Source organism: Pseudonaja textilis, chromosome 5 (genome assembly GCF_049901715.1).
Source record: "Pseudonaja textilis isolate UNSWEBS1 chromosome 5, rPseTex1.2, whole genome shotgun sequence".
In the NCBI taxonomy this organism is placed as follows: Eukaryota; Metazoa; Chordata; class Lepidosauria; order Squamata; family Elapidae; genus Pseudonaja; species Pseudonaja textilis.
In genome coordinates this window covers 26,806,726-26,822,085 of record NC_141994.1, presented here as the reverse complement: position 1 = coordinate 26,822,085, position 15,360 = coordinate 26,806,726, and the positions used below count along the sequence as shown (strand labels likewise).

The 15,360-nt window shown below is 41.9% G+C and overlaps 1 protein-coding gene across 12 annotated transcripts in view; it reads right to left on the bottom strand.

Moving 5' to 3' along the window:
* Positions 1 to 162: 162 nt before the first annotated feature.
* INTS13 (integrator complex subunit 13) overlaps positions 163 to 15,360 on the bottom strand; it is a 24,960-nt gene continuing 9,762 nt past the window's right edge. For 6 of the 12 annotated variants that reach the window (XM_087934343.1, XM_087934333.1, XM_087934335.1 and 3 more), the window contains exons 8-18: positions 15,218 to 15,241; positions 13,082 to 13,166; positions 11,310 to 11,399; positions 10,999 to 11,088; positions 8,775 to 8,953; positions 7,744 to 7,914; positions 5,625 to 5,779; positions 4,507 to 4,737; positions 3,244 to 3,383; positions 1,403 to 1,538; positions 163 to 372 (exon numbers count right to left, since the gene is read on the bottom strand). In XM_087934343.1, the coding sequence (XP_087790469.1) occupies positions 333 to 372; positions 1,403 to 1,538; positions 3,244 to 3,383; positions 4,507 to 4,737; positions 5,625 to 5,779; positions 7,744 to 7,914; positions 8,775 to 8,953; positions 10,999 to 11,088; positions 11,310 to 11,399; positions 13,082 to 13,166; positions 15,218 to 15,241 (1,341 nt within the window). In that variant the 3' untranslated portion in view covers positions 163 to 332. The remainder of the gene's footprint in view (positions 373 to 1,402; positions 1,539 to 3,243; positions 3,384 to 4,506; positions 4,738 to 5,624; positions 5,780 to 7,743; positions 7,915 to 8,774; positions 8,954 to 10,998; positions 11,089 to 11,309; positions 11,400 to 13,081; positions 13,167 to 15,217; positions 15,242 to 15,360) is intronic. The other 6 variants (XM_087934334.1, XM_026700859.2, XM_087934339.1 and 3 more) reach the window with 1 other exon arrangement.

Below are 15,360 nucleotides of genomic sequence, written 5' to 3'. Positions count from 1 at the left end.
ACTTTTTCAAGTATAGCGATATAATTTATAAAGCAAAACTCAAATAGTAGGCATTATTGCTTTTTCTTTAAAAACAAAAAACAAAACAGAAATGTCATTTTTTTAATGCAGTCATAAAGACCTAAATTGAAATTCTCCTTGCTCTTAAAGAGTCCAATGAGATTTGGAACAAATAGTATATTTATTTTGCATTTTCATACAAAAGCGCTAAAATTATTACAAAAATGTAAAAAGCAATTAAAGTTAACAGAACTGTACAGTTTGATAGAGATATCAAATCAGGCATTAAAAGTTTACAGGTCGCGAACAAATAGGATTCTATATCCCAGAATTCACTGCCGGCTGGGTTTCCCATTTTCTGCAGTTTCCATTCTAAAACAAATCAAAATTATACGGTTAATGAGTATCTTTGTCTTTTATCTAAAAATCGGACAATGAGGCCGAGAGTCACATTGATAGTGTCGCTTTTAAACCTAAAAAGAGATACAATCTTAAAAATTACGTGTAGAGAGCAGGGTAGAAGAAAAACACAGCAAAGATCGTTGTTCCATTTTAGCCGATTTGCAACAATTATTTAATTCAGTTTCCCTTGAATTTGCAACTCTTACTGAAGATCAACTTATTTTACCTTGCTTTAGAATCAACTGAATTTTGGGGGATGAAAGTTTATTTCATCAATCCACAGCACAGGATCAAAATAAGCGTTCAGTAAATACCCATCACAATTAACCTGTATGGGAAACAAGGCTGATTGTTCTGTATTCTTCAAGGCCAGCCAGCTATTATAAACTTCAGTTTAATATAAATCTCCAATTCTTCCATTTTAATTACCATTTAAGTTGAGGAATTCAGCTTGGGGCTTTCTGTTGAGTTTAGGAAATTAAGGATATTCTTAACATACTGCTTTTTATCAATCAACCAATGTCCATATAAACCTTTTCTTTGCAAGACAATATTTACAAGAATTAAATCTTTGAAGTTATATATATACACACACACACATACATACATAAAATCCTCTTTTAATGATTCCATAATCCCTTGCAGGGTGGAGTCTGGGCAACTGAATGGAGATAGCAGAGTGTTTTAATGGCCGGATGCCCTTCCTGTCACCAATGCGGAGTTTTTTCTCAGTGTGCCCAGAGAGAAGAACATGTGCCTCGACCTAGAACTGAGCTCACAGCCTCCTAATTGTGAGATAAGAGCTCCACCCCCCCCCCACAGAGTATCACTAACAGAATGTTTTAATGCCATCATTTTGAACAAAGAGAAGGGCAGCTCAATTACCTTTTATATTACTTATTAACATTACACTTTAATGTATCGAGGGGCAAAATGTTCAGGTACATTATTAACCAGAAATAACCCCACATCCTGTAGCAACCTATGTGGAGATACAAACCCGTTCTCCTCTTTAAGATGTTGGTACAGTTCGGCTTTATTGTTGACAGAACCTAAGCGGCCAATAAATTCTTGATGTTTCCTAGAATTTGCAGCATTAATCCTGTTGCTCCAAAGAGACAGAAGGGATATTGGCCCTAAAAAGAAAAAAAATCTATGAAGAAAATCTAAGTGCCCTCATTAATTTGCATTCTTAAATCTTATTTTTTCTACTTGCGCTCCGGAAGAACAATGCTCTTTCCTGTGTTCATATTATTGGCTTTCCTTTTTGCAGTAAAATCTACAATCGCACCTCCAATTTATTAAAAAAAACAACAACCAGAATTCATGTTACTTGTGATTTTCACACCAAGGAAAATCCAAGGCAGAAGAACTATCTCCTAATTCTTTCTGGCATCATAAAAGAGACAAATCTAATGAGTCTACTTGCTTGCTGTGCAACAGTAATGATTTGCAAAAACATTTGCCCAAGGTTCATGAGTTACTTCTTCGCAAGGCAACCTGTCACACAGGGATGGGCTTCAAATATTTAGCAAGGGGCTCTCTGCCCTAATGTCTGGCTGGGTGAGTGTGGCTGGGTGGTCATGTGATTTGGTGGGCGTGGCTATGAGGTCATGTGACTGGGTAGGTGTGGCCAACTTGACGTCGCTTCTTTGCCCTAATTACTTAAAAAAGGATATATACCCCAAAGTTGTTTATTATTTCGTGCATTTAATACTTAAATGAAAGCCTGGGTGAAACCAGGCTTACCCACAGTGACTGTGAGAGGGATCTTGGGGTCTTAGTGGAGTTCCTGGTGAGTTATGTGATTCTTATTATTTGGGAATTAACCTCCTTGGAGGCTAGTGGCTATGTTATCTGATGTACTTAATGGCTCTCCCTCCCAAACACTGAATTGTTTATCTAGCTTGCAACAGTTTTACCAGGTGTGAAATGCTCTTGGCTGAATGCCCAGAAGTTCAATTAAGCCTATTAAGAACTTTCCCTTGCTGCTTGTCTTTCTGAGGTTATTGGTTATTGAGCCCCCAGAAGCCCACCCCTGCTGTCACATATTTGCACTCTTGGCGCTCCAGGTGCAGAATTTTTTATAATCTGTCCAATCTATGATGCAACCTTTGTGCTGGCTTATTCTTTGTTGAAATTAATGTGATTAATGCCCTGGAGTGATGAACTGACACTCAAGAAGCCTATCCTTCTGGTTTTAATTCTCCTTACTTTTGTGGAATAAGGCCACTCCATAAAGTCAGGCAGAATCTAAATAGGTGGGATGAATGTGCACGTCAGCTTTGGAAGCCTTTTTTTTTTTTTACTTGGAAGCTTTGAGGCTGCCACATTAAATGCCTGGGAATTTGGGAGGGGGGATTTCACAGTGGGTAGAATATTGGACACAACAACATCCTTTCTCAGAGAGTCCAGGACATGTTGCCCTGCACCTGGAGGGGAGTGACTGGGGGGAGATGTCTCCAGTTGGTTCGAGGATTTGATTGGGCCATGTGATGAACTGATGGGTGCGGGGGATGGCTCTTTCATTTCTCTTTTGGAATGGGAAAACCTGGAACTCTCAGATTCGGGTTTTCCCAGATGTGCCAATAGGACAACTCTAATAAAATGGAACTTTGAGGAATTGTTTGCCTCGGACATTATTGGGTTGGCGTTGGTTAGTGGGAACGCTGACAATGAATCTCTTTTCTTCATAAAAGTTTAAGTGCAGTCTGTACAATCATTCTGTTCCACCCAGGCAGCATTCCCCTTAAGCGCACGTTTTCGCTATACATAAAAATACGTCCTCCATCAGCCACCGGTTCACTTTTTTTGGATAGCTTGAAATGATTTGGACCGTACCTTTATTTTTCTCTGGCCCTGGCAAATCGTCCATTGAAACAAGGGGCTTCTTGTTGGGGGGCTCCGGGGAATCGGGTGAATCTTTAATGACTTCTGCTTCTGCCAGTTCCTCTTTTTCACGATCTAATAAACCTTTTAACCTAGAGAGACCAAGAGAAAATAAACTTGGTGACCTCAAGGATGCCCACTTGTCCTCTGTAATACACACTTATTTAACCTTGTCCTTTCAATGCCAGGATGCCTATCTAAGCAGATAATCATGGAGCCTTTCCTTCAAGGCAGGCAGGCAGGATGGATGGCCTGGATGGGTGCCTCTTGCAACTGTCTCCCAATGGGAAGGCAACTGTAGATAAGCCAACGTTCCTGACACTCAAAAGTTGTTCAAGGCAGCAGGTGCTAGGTACAAGAGGGAGCCAAAAACAGAAGTGACACCATGGATAAATTCCAGTAAGGAGCAAGGGTGGATGTGCATCAAATAAATCCACAAAACATTTCCCAACTTTTGTTGCTAATGGAGGCAAAAATACTGCAGCCCTTTTAGAAACTCCACTGGGATCAGTACTAGTAGATCTTGAATGAAGATAAAGCTATTCCATTAGCCTTTAAAAGCTGTACAGAGTTGGCTTTTGTCATTTACATTACATTACATTAAGCATTTAGGACTTTATATTCCTAAAAATATTATAAATATATGGACATGTTACCATAGATAGCTACATAAAAGTCCATCCAGCCATTTAAACTTTTTAACCAGTTTAAAATACAACACCCTCAGATAGGATGACCTTAAATTTTTTCCTGTTTTAATTTTCATAATTGGCTTATCTGCAGGTCACCCAATTTTCATAAGATTAGCGGAACCCAATTTTTTTCTGGTGTATTTTAGCACCTAAAATTTTCTTCTTATCCTCAAGTATGTATGATAATATATTTAGAAAAACCCATTTTGGATATTAATTGGCAAATGTAAACCCCACTAAGTTCATGGGATACCATGAATGCCATTAAAATGAATATTACTCCACGAATGATTGGTGTTTTAAGGGGTCTTCGGATTGAATCCAAAATAAATATTATTTTCAGATAAACTACCGATGCAACAAAACCAGCACTGAGAGAAGAGTGGACTGCCACAAATAGCAAGCTGTGTTGTGTTGCGAGGTGTGTTGTGTTGCTTGTCCTATCCTTCTCCTTTGGATCTAAGTGGGGCAAACTAGCTCTCCGTTGTCCTGTGTGCGAATCCATCAACCCTGAGAATCTCACCTTTCTGATTCCTGCCAGGATTTTTCCGATTCATAATCTTTCCCCGCTTTCTCAGCTTTGTCCTCTTTTTCTTCTCTCTTCCTGCCTCGTTTCTTGCGCTCTTCTTCTTCAGGAGGTTTACTCCTGCAAGTCAGGAGACACTCCAAGACCCGCTGGTGTTTATCCGAGTTGGCGATGTGAGCCCTCACAAGGGTCTCCAGTTCATTCCACATAATCCTGTACTGTTCGTCCCTGGACGAGTACACAAAGGAGGGATCCCAAAGTAAACAACAGCAACAACAGAGCTCAAACATCAAAATTTTACTTTTACTTCTGTTTTTTTTCTCTTTTTTTCTGGAGATTCAGGTAGTCCTTGAGCCCAAAACTTATTTACCAGTCTATCCATCATATATTTCTCTCTCTCTCCCTCTCAATCATATCTATCTATCTATCTATCTATCTATCTATCTATCTATCTATCTATCTATCTATCTATCTATGATCCTATCTATCGTATCTATTTATATCTAAAATCTCCCTGTCTCTCTCCTGTCAGTCTAGCTATATCTACCTACCTACGTATCTCAACTGAGCCCAAAATTTCTGTTGCCAAGTGAGACAGCTGTTAAAATGAATTTTGCCCCATTTTACAAGCTTGCTTTGCCACAGTTGTTAAGTGGATCACTGCAGTTGATAACATGGTTGTTAAGTGAATCTAGCTCCCCCATTGACTTTGCTTTTCAGGTCAAAAAGGGGGATATGATCCCAGAAAGCTGCAACTGTCATAAATACATGCCAGTTGCCAAACAATAACTATGGCTGTAAGTGTGAAAAACAATCATGTCACCTTTTTTTCACTAGTCAACAGTCACTGAACAAACTGTTGTAAGTCAAGGACTACCTGCATTTAAACTGCCCCTTCCAAGATGGATTCAACTCTGTAGAGAAATGGGAGTCATGAAAGCTGCCCACTTTCTTACAGCATATTGTATTACAGCAGCTTCTTTTGATACACCTTAGTATAGTAAAATATAGTCAAATAAACAAAATTATACTGTTGGTGGGAAGGAACCTGTTCATCTCTGGGTCCAAAATTTAATTTTAATTATGTACTAAAAGTGGGGGGAAAACATTCTTGCCTTTTAGGGCCCTTCCCTCTCGTTCCAACGGTGGATATCGGCAAGGGATCGTTTTTCCTTTCCATTTCCACTAGGCTGTAAATCGTTTTCTGACAAGTGAGCACATCTTCATCCATCAGGGCTTCTTTGACAATGACGCTGGCTAATGGCACCACCTGGAAGATTCAAAAAGGAAAGGAAATGAAAAGGAAGGTTTCTTTGTGAACTTCCTCGACAGGCATTATCAACTGCGATGCTCAGACGGGTTTTCCATAAAGCGAATGGTTGGCATTGCTGAAAGTTTCCTTATTGGATGGATTTCCATGCCAATCGCATCCAATCTCACAAATCTTATGAATAGTAACCGCTATAAAGGGAAGGCATCACTTGGTTTCGTGGGAATGCTTTCAAATACAGGGAGTGTCAGGATTCTAGCAGTCACCCCCATTTAAATCATGAGTCTCGAGCCAAACTTCCAAAACTTCAAAAGGATTTAATTGGGAGTTAGCAGGTCTGGCACTACCTGGGTGTGATGACCCGGGGCGTGGCACAAAAATAACGAAGTCACCAAAGTAGATAAATTCCCTTTAATGCCTCCAACTTGGCCCCCCAATGTCCAGTTATCTTCGGCTGGAGATCAAACTCTTCCAAAAAACAGTCTACAAAGGAAATGTAGTCTGAACCCAAAGTAAAGATAATTAGAAATTAAAAAACAACAACACAAACCATGCTGAAGTAATTAACATGACAGGCCAGGAAGATAAATTGCAGACTTTCAAAGGATAACGCAGCACCCACAGTTGGGAGGATGCCTCGACAAAGATAATGCACGATTTGCTTCCAGCAACTTTGCCATGCGGTTTGCCCTTTTAAACAGTCTTTCCAGCTGCAGCCCATGAAGGGGATCAGGGCCCTTTCCTCTCCCATAAGCCACGTTGCTCCCTTTTCCGTTCCTCCCTGCATGCCCTAGGATGAAGAGGGGATAGTCCTGGGTCTTCCTCTGAATGCCCAGCCGGACTGTGCCCTTCCCCCTTTTCGTCCACAGCCATCAGATCCACCCTCCCACTCCCTGTCAGCTGCTCAATCTCCCCTTCAGAATCTGACTCCAACAATGGCATGACACTGGGTATAGCTGACTTTGAGACACATAATTTGTATTCTCCAATGGGACACATCCATAGCCAAGAGTTCTCAATCATGTTCTTCGAACAGCCAACTCAGCTTTTTTAATGCCGACATGCAAGATGCAAAAACAGCCACCAAGAAAGAAGGAAGAGATGCTAGAAGACTTGGAGGAACACAAGAGTATACAGAAATAGATGGTTTTGTTGTTTAAGACCCACTTGTATAACTGTTCTGACCCAGCTCCTCAAACACTACAAACCCCCTGAAATGAATTCAAGATATTCCTTTATTAGGAGTGCTGCTAGCCCCAGCAAAAAGTTTATCTCTCATCACAGGCTAACAAGTCCGTCTGGCAGGGAAGATGAATATTTGTTTGCCACATCTATTCACCTCCACCCCTTGCCTTTTATCCCCAGAGCTAAGAGTGGGGCTTCGCTAGCAGTGGTGGCTCTTCCGTCCCAAAGACCGGCCCATAGATTTCCACTGCTCTCCTCTCCTCTGCCTTCTGAGCATCTGCGCGTCAGGCACTGGACCCGGCTGTTCCTCCTCTTCCTCATCAGCCACCTCCAGACCTGGCTCTTCCGTCCCAAGGACCGGCCCATAGATTTTCACTGCTCTCCTCTCCTCTGCCTTCTGAGCATCTGCGCGTCAGGCACTGGACCCAGCTGTTCCTCCTCTTCCTCATCAGCCACCTCCAGACCTGGGAGCTGTTGACTCTTCCTTTGAGGGCTGATGGATGGCCCAGGCTCCATCTCTCTCTCTCTCTCTGCCAGCTCCATTCCCTCTTCCCCCTCGGAGATCTCAGATTGCTTTGATGCTGACCCGGACTCCCATGCCTACGTCTCCTCCGATTCGGCCGCTGGAGGCCACAACAATGACTTAACCATCGAGCAGTCCTCCCAGGGATGTTCAATGGCCCAATATACTTGAAGAGTTCCACTTTCAGTGAGATTTGGACAGTTGTAAGTGAAACGTGACCCATGGCTGGGAACTCAAGGCACCCAGGATTACCTACCGCCTGCATGTTGAATATGGTGGTCTGTGAAATAATCATGGGCCAGTAACGGGTATGTTTCTCCAGCTGGTCTTTGGCTCTTTCCAAAGGAACCTCGAGACTGTCATCATTCTTGTACCTGGGCTCTAGGAAAGGAGCGAGCCTATTTTCTCTCATAAATTCACCAAAATCCTACGTAGAAAAAAATAAAATAAACTCAGCAGTCTTTCCAGGAGATAGTTAAAAAACAGTGTGCGTTTTTGGTCACTACATCTTTTTAGTATTAATTTGGTTTGAAAAAGATGTTCATAGTGTTCATTGTAACAACATATAGAAAAATTCCAACTTAAAAAAAAATTACTTGTGCGCTGTTTTGAAAAGCTGGGACATTCACATGTTCTAGTGACATCAAATGCATCATCACTATGGATCAAGGATGGTTCATATCTCAAAGTCTATTTCTATCAGGATTGAAGCTGAAGAGTTTAACCTTTGTGTTCTGACTCAGCTTCCCAAAGACAACAAACCCTCTGACGTGAACTCAAAAGATTCCTTTATTAGGAGTCCCGTCAACCCAGCAAAAAGTTTCTCTCTCACTGCAGGCTAACAAGGCCATCCAGCAGGGAAGATGAATAGTTGTCTGCCATATCTATTCATCTCTGCCCCCTGCCTTTTATCCCCAGAGCCAGGGTGGGGCTAACTAGCAGCGGTGGTTCTTCCATCCCAAGGACCGGCCCATAGATTTCCACTGCTCTCCTCTCCTTTGCCTTCTGTGCATCCATGTGTCATGCACTGGACCCAGCTGTTCCTCCTCTTCCTCATCGGCCACTTCCAGACCTGGGTGCTGTTGACTCTCCATCTGAGGGTTGATGGACAGCCCAGGCTCCACCTCTGTCTCTTTTTCTCTCTCTGCCAGCTCCATTCCCTCTTCCTCTTTGAACCACCCAGGTTGCCCTGGTGCTTGTCCTGACTCCCATGCCTCCTCCTCCTCTGATTCGGCTGCCCACAGGCCACAACACTTTGTTTTAGATTTAGATTTAAGCCAAACTCACGGTAATCCTGTAGTCGGTGACCCTGCCCCCACACCCTTCACTTATGGAAGGGGGATCCTCCAGAATGGATCGAGAACTGCTTAAGACGTGCAGGAAAATCTCCCCTCCGTGACTGCTCAGCATGTGACTGATTACTTTAGAGCCAGACTTGCGGGGTTGCTCCAACAACACAGAACGGCCTGTGGAAAAAAGGAAAATGCTTTATGAATTATTTTGCGCGATGCTCTGTGTGACATCAAATCATCCTTCTGGTTTATAATAAAGAAGAAAAAGAAATCAATCAAATAACAGACTTCTAGATTCCAAGAAGGAGATTATCCTACAGCAGAAGGAAGATTCAAGTTAAACCGAAAGCTGCAGGTGAACAGGCATCATAAACTGGTGAATACTACGAAACCCAGATATTCAAAGTTAAATTCAAGAGATGTGTAATTTGCTGTTTTAGGAAGGACAATTTTACCACCAGTCAAACAGGACACAGTATATTTCCTTTGGGCATAGATTTTACATTATTTCAGAAGCCTGGTTAGATGTTTATATGTATTTTGATATATTGTTACTAAATGGTTAGATGTGATATATTTAGGCGGTTTGTGTCAACTGAATATCCTTTGGGACATATGTTTTTGCTGCAGAGGTATATTTTTGTTTTATACTTTTTGTGTTTTGTTTCGACACGATCACTAATTCAATTTGCTGCACGTGTGCGTATAGCCTTTTCAAAAAGTTGCCACTGTGTATTTCTTCTCTATATCTTGTCTTGGCTCACAAAGTAAGTGACTGTTGGAAGTGGCTTAAGGAAGGTGATTCCATTCCGAATTGCTCCGATCTTTCGTGGTTCTACTTTACTTTAAATTCGCCTTTTGTTTTCCTACACTTTTATTTGTATATACTGTGAATGCTCGGAAGGCCGCCACCTGCCCCACTTCAGCTCCCACTGAATAAAACCTCTATCATACTGATCACAGAATGCACAAGAATCTGCCCCTCTTGATGGTGAAACTATGGCACACGTGCCGTAAGTGGCATGCAAAACCATTTCTGCCGGCACACAAGATGTCGCCCAGAAAAGATGCACTGCACATGCGTGCGCACCTCCCAACAACCAGCAGGTTGTTGGGTAGCTGCCGTGCCTGTGCAGGGGGCAGGGCAGGCATGTGAAACACATGCGCATGCACATAGGCGCGTGGTACATGGGGGATCATGTGCGTGTGCGCAGACACGCAGGGCATGCAGGGGGGGTCATGAGTGCATGGGTAGGGAGTAGGGAGGTCGCATGTGCATTGCATTATGGGTGCAGGCACATGTGCGCTTTCAGCACGCGACGATGAAAAGGTTAGCCATCAGTGGTCTAGACGCTGAACCAGTAAAAACTGGACTAGCTCTTATGAAGTGAATCTGCTATGGCCTGTCAGCCGCTGGCCCCTCAAACAGCCGAATCAGAGGAGGAGGAGTTGTTGGGCGTCAGAGTCAGCATCCTAGCAACCTGGGAGCTCCGAGAGGGAAGAGGGAATGGAGCTGTCAGAGAGAGAGAGAAACAGAGGCAGAGCCTGGGCCTGGAGGTCTGGAGGTGGCTGATGAGGAAGAGGAGGAACAGCCAGGCCTAGTGCCTGACGCACAGAAGGCAGAGGAGAGGAGAGCAGTGGAAATCTATGGGCTGGTCCTCAGGACAGAAGAGCCACTGCTGCTAGCGAAGCCCCACTCTAGCTCTGGGGATAAAAGGCAGGGGGCGGAGATGAATGGATGTGGCAGACAACTATTCCTTTCCCTGCCGAACGGACTTGTTAGCCTGTAAGAGAAACTTTTTGACGGGGCTGCCGAGACTCCTAATAAAGGAATCTTTTGAGTTCACGTCAGAGGGTTTGCTGTGTTTGGGGAGCTGGGTCAGAACAGAATCTTGCCTCAATAACAGAATAGAAGATTCTCCCTTCCAAATCCATCCTGTCTGCCCAACTTAAAATAAAATAAGGCTAACAGCATCCTTTTCAGGAAAGGAAAACCAGAGTCCACCAAGGCATGAGCTGAAGCTCCCTCATTCGCAAGAGAATTCTTCCATTTTTGCCCAAATTGTGGATTCTCTGTTAAGAGCTGAAGCGGATTCCAAAATCTCAACCCACACTGAATCTGACCTCTGCCTCGGATGATGTTTCTCCTAGTTGAACCCCAAATGCACTGTCAGTAAACAGCAATCGTTTCGTTCGAAAATTGAGTGAAAATGTTTTACCGTTAAGAAGAAAGTTGGTTAGGCAAGAGGAAGGCCGGCTGTTCACATCAACGGGGGATATCCTGTATGCTCCGGTGCAATAATGCAGTTCTGGGAGATAAAAAAGGAGAATTTTTTACAATTCTTAGAGACTACCTGATCTCAATGAAAAGTTATATTCTCTACAAAAGAGTTTGAAGTTATGTCCTTGTTTAAAAACATGACCTTGTCCCATTGCCATAATTTAGAAGGGGGAGAAAAAAGGAACAAATAGGACAATCTCTAGAATCAATCAATGTGGGAAAAGCTTTAGAAGAAAAATGGATATTTACCGACACTATTTGTTCTGGGGGTACACCATTTTAAAGTGATGGTTTCTTTGAATGTGCCCTCTTTGCTGCTGCCACCCATGTGATTATCACCTGCGATGCACAATTGAAAGATTAATATAACTTAATAAAAGTGAAATACTCCTCATGCGTCATCACAAAACCTCAAGAGCTGTAAAGCTTACAAACTTGAAATTTGCCCCGTATGTTCCTCTTGTCTTCTAGGTGCCCACTAAGAAAGGATTCTTTGAAATGACCATCAAAGCATTAATATTTCTGATATTATTATTATTATTATTATTATTATTATTATTGTTGTTGTTGTTGTTGTTATTATTATATCATGCTCTGATGCCTACTCCCCCTCCGCACCTGAAAAGAAATCTCTTCCAACAAGCAGGAGAGGAGTTTCAGTTTCACAGCAGAAAGCAGTTTTAGTACAGAATGGTTGAGCTAAGCCATGACCAGGCTCCTTGCTGTCTCCTTGCTCACACAGAAAATACTATTTCAGTTTCCAAACAGCCCTCAACTCTCTCACACACTGACAGGACGCTAGCCAGATGACTACAAATGGATGCTGGTAGGCAGAGGCAGAATTTTTTTCACCTTATTTTCCTCCCCCCAAACTAAGTCAAATCACATAGTTTTGTATTGAGCTAGTATTTTAATAGAAACTCGACTGAAAAGGGGACAGAATAATGGTCTTGCTACAACGAGCATTAACTAAGGGAAACAAGAATGTATGCTGTTTGAGGTCCCCGTTATATTCTGTAGACATCCATTGGCATTAATTTTACTCTGAAAGACACAGGAGCCCTGGTTTGAATTCTGGAACACTCTGAGCAGAGATTTCTAGTTTTTCTTTCTATAAAACTTCTTTGGATGTCAAAATAGTAAATTCCTTTTTTTTTTTTTTGCTGGTACAAGAATTGCTGTGGGTCCTATCCAGTAAGCTTGGATGCTTTAAAATGATATACAGCAATAGCACTTAAGACTTATATATATCGCTTTATAGTGCTTTACAGCCCTCTCTAAGCAGTTTACAGAGTCAGTGTATTGCCTCTAATAATCTGGGTCCTCATTTTACAACCTCAGAAGGAGGGAAGGCTGAGTTAATCTTGAGCCAGTCAGGATTGAACTGGCAATCTTGCTGGCAGCCAGCAGAATTAGCCTGCAATACTGCATTCTAACCACTGCGCCACCATGACTCATAGATGAATTATTTATTTGTTCCTTTGCAGATACAAAGAGGGCTGTGAAAATATTTACAGATCCCTCACATCCCAGACAGAAACTGTTTCAACTCCTTCCCTCAAAACGACACTATAGAGCTCTGCACACCAGAACAACTAGACACAAGGACAGCTTTTCCCCAAAAGTCATCACTCTGCTAAACAAATAATTCCCTCAACACTGTCCAACTATTTATAAAGTCTGCACTACCATTACTATTAATCTTCTCATCACTCCTTATCGCCCATCCCCTCCCACTTGTGACTGTATGACTATAACTCTGTCGCTTGTATCCTTGCGATTTATATTGATTGTCCCCTACTATTGTCCCCTATGACTATCATTAAATGTTGTACCTTATGATTCTTGATGAATGTATATTTTATGTACACCGAGAGCATTTGCACCAAGACAAATTCCTTGAGTGTCCAATCACACTTGGCCAATAAAGAATTCAATTCCATTCCATTCTATCCTATCCTATTCTATCCTATTTTATTCTTTCTATTCTATTTTTTTAATTTTATTTTTGCCATACTCACCACTTTTTAAAAAGTCTACATGGGCTTCCTTATAATGTAGCAGTTCTACATCATAATTGGCAGAGGTGTTGGCATGTTGTTCTTCCTGGATTTTTTTCAAAAAGAAACAAAAATCAAGCACTGTAACGTTCTGTGAACAAACATTTTTCTTCGTTTAGTTTCTTTTTCTAACAGAGGGACAATTTTACCTTTTGCCTTTTAATACAAAATGGCCAAAAGGGAAAAAAAAAACTAGAATGCTCACAATATGAAATAGATTAGAATTCTGGAAAAAAAAAAGAGATGCCTTTTCATACAAAAATAAGCCGAAGGCAGCTTGATCCAAAGTTTACTGAGGAAGTCCTACATTTTTGCCTATTTTCAGCTGACAAATTTCAGTTTGCAAAAACCTCCAGGTTTCTTGAAATTATTGTTTTCCTGGCCTAGGGAGAAGCCAAGAGGTGAACTAGTTTTAATTGACAACAGATTAAAATAAAAACAGCTGATATAAAAACAGATCCAGCACCCACTTCTGTCCAGTGATAAGATGGCAGATAAGGAAGATTTTCCATTTCTTAAAGAATTAATAGTAATCAAAAAGTTAGCTGTTGAGCAGTGCAGTCGCCTAGAGGTGGAGCTCTCGCCTCACAATCAGGAGGCTGTAAGTTCGATCCTACGTAGAGGCAGATATTTCTCTCTCTGGGCATGATGAGAATATATCTGGCGAACAAAACTCCACATTGGCAACAGGAAGGGCATCTGGCCAGTGAAACACTCAGCTCCATTCAGTTGCCCAGACTCCACCCTGCAAGGGATTATGGGGTCATTAAAAGAGGATGATGAAAAGCTAGCCATTCATTATTTTTTTTTATGGAAGTGTGGGGGTTTGTGGGGTGGGGGGAGGTTAATAAGAGAAGCCACACATTATCTGGCTGCCACAGCTGAAGCCTAGAAGCTGCATGCAGAAGGATAAAAAAAAAAAAGAAGCAAAAGAAGCACTTAAAAAAAAAAAAAGCAAAATGTAAGCAGTGTTTTTTAAACGGCTGGGGCAGACCTACACACATGATGTATATGGCAGATTAGCAAAACCAACTGACCGAGCTAGGGCTTCGTTGTTTGTTTTAAATGAATCATACAGAGGAAAGAGATGTTGCAAGAAAGGGCAAAAGGCAAGAAGAGAAAAGCAGAAGGGCAGCTCGGAGGTCAGTCAGTTGCCAACAAGGTATTTGCAAACATTAAAAGGCATCTTAGTCCAATGCAATTAAAACGGCTAAATCCTGCCATCGATGCTATTTGTGATCTGTGCAGTGGATTTAAAATCCAGCAGACAACACTGACTTTTATTCTAACTTTTCCTTCTGTGCAGTTTTTTTTAAAAAAAAACCAATGCAAACAGAAATGCTTTGTTTTCTTACATCTGCCCGATTGTAATTCGTATCTCTGGCTTCCTCTAGCAGTCGTAGTAAGGCCGATAAAACGGAGGAAGAAGGGGAATAAACTAGTTTGCTTTGCTCCCCATTTTTTGACCATCCTTGCCGCCATTGTTAAGTAAATCGCTGCAGTTCTTAAATTAGGACGCTGGTTGTTAAGTGAAACGGGCTTCCCCATTGACGTCGCTTGTCCGAAGGTTGCAAAAGGGGATCACGTGAGCCACCCCCAGGGACACAGCAGCTGCAATGATTCGCTTAACAATGGTGGAAAGGAAGGTCGTAAAATGAGGCCAAGCTCACTGAACAAACATCTCGGTAAGGTAATTTAGGCGTTCGGTTGTGGTCGTACGTCGAGGACTAACGGGGCCTGATTTGGGAAAGGCGTCCCTTTTGCTTCCTACTTTGTTACAAACACCTTCATGTGGAGAGGCCGTAGAAACGAGATGGAGGGAGAGAAAGGCTGGCTAGGCCACTAAAAGGCACAAGGGGCAGCAGGGGTGGGGGAATTTCTAACACAGGCTTTGGAAACGAAAGGATCGCAGACCAAGTCATCTGAAGCAAACATGGCTATGGTTCCCATCAAATAAAAATAAGAAAACCAGCCCGGATGCCACATTAACAATGGAATAAACTGCTAAAAAGCCAAGGAGGCTATTGGTTTTGTTCTGTGATCCTTTTTTCTTTCTTTCTTTCTTTTTTCCTTCTTCCTCCATCAAAATTTACTAACCTGGTCACAGACATTGAATGTAGGCTAATAAAAAGGAAAAAAAAAAGAGAAACAAGAAAAAAAAAGTGATAATGAAGAGGGGAGGAAAAAAAAATAAAAAAGCAAAGGCAATCATTTGCAGTAAAATTAATCGTTAAAAAAAA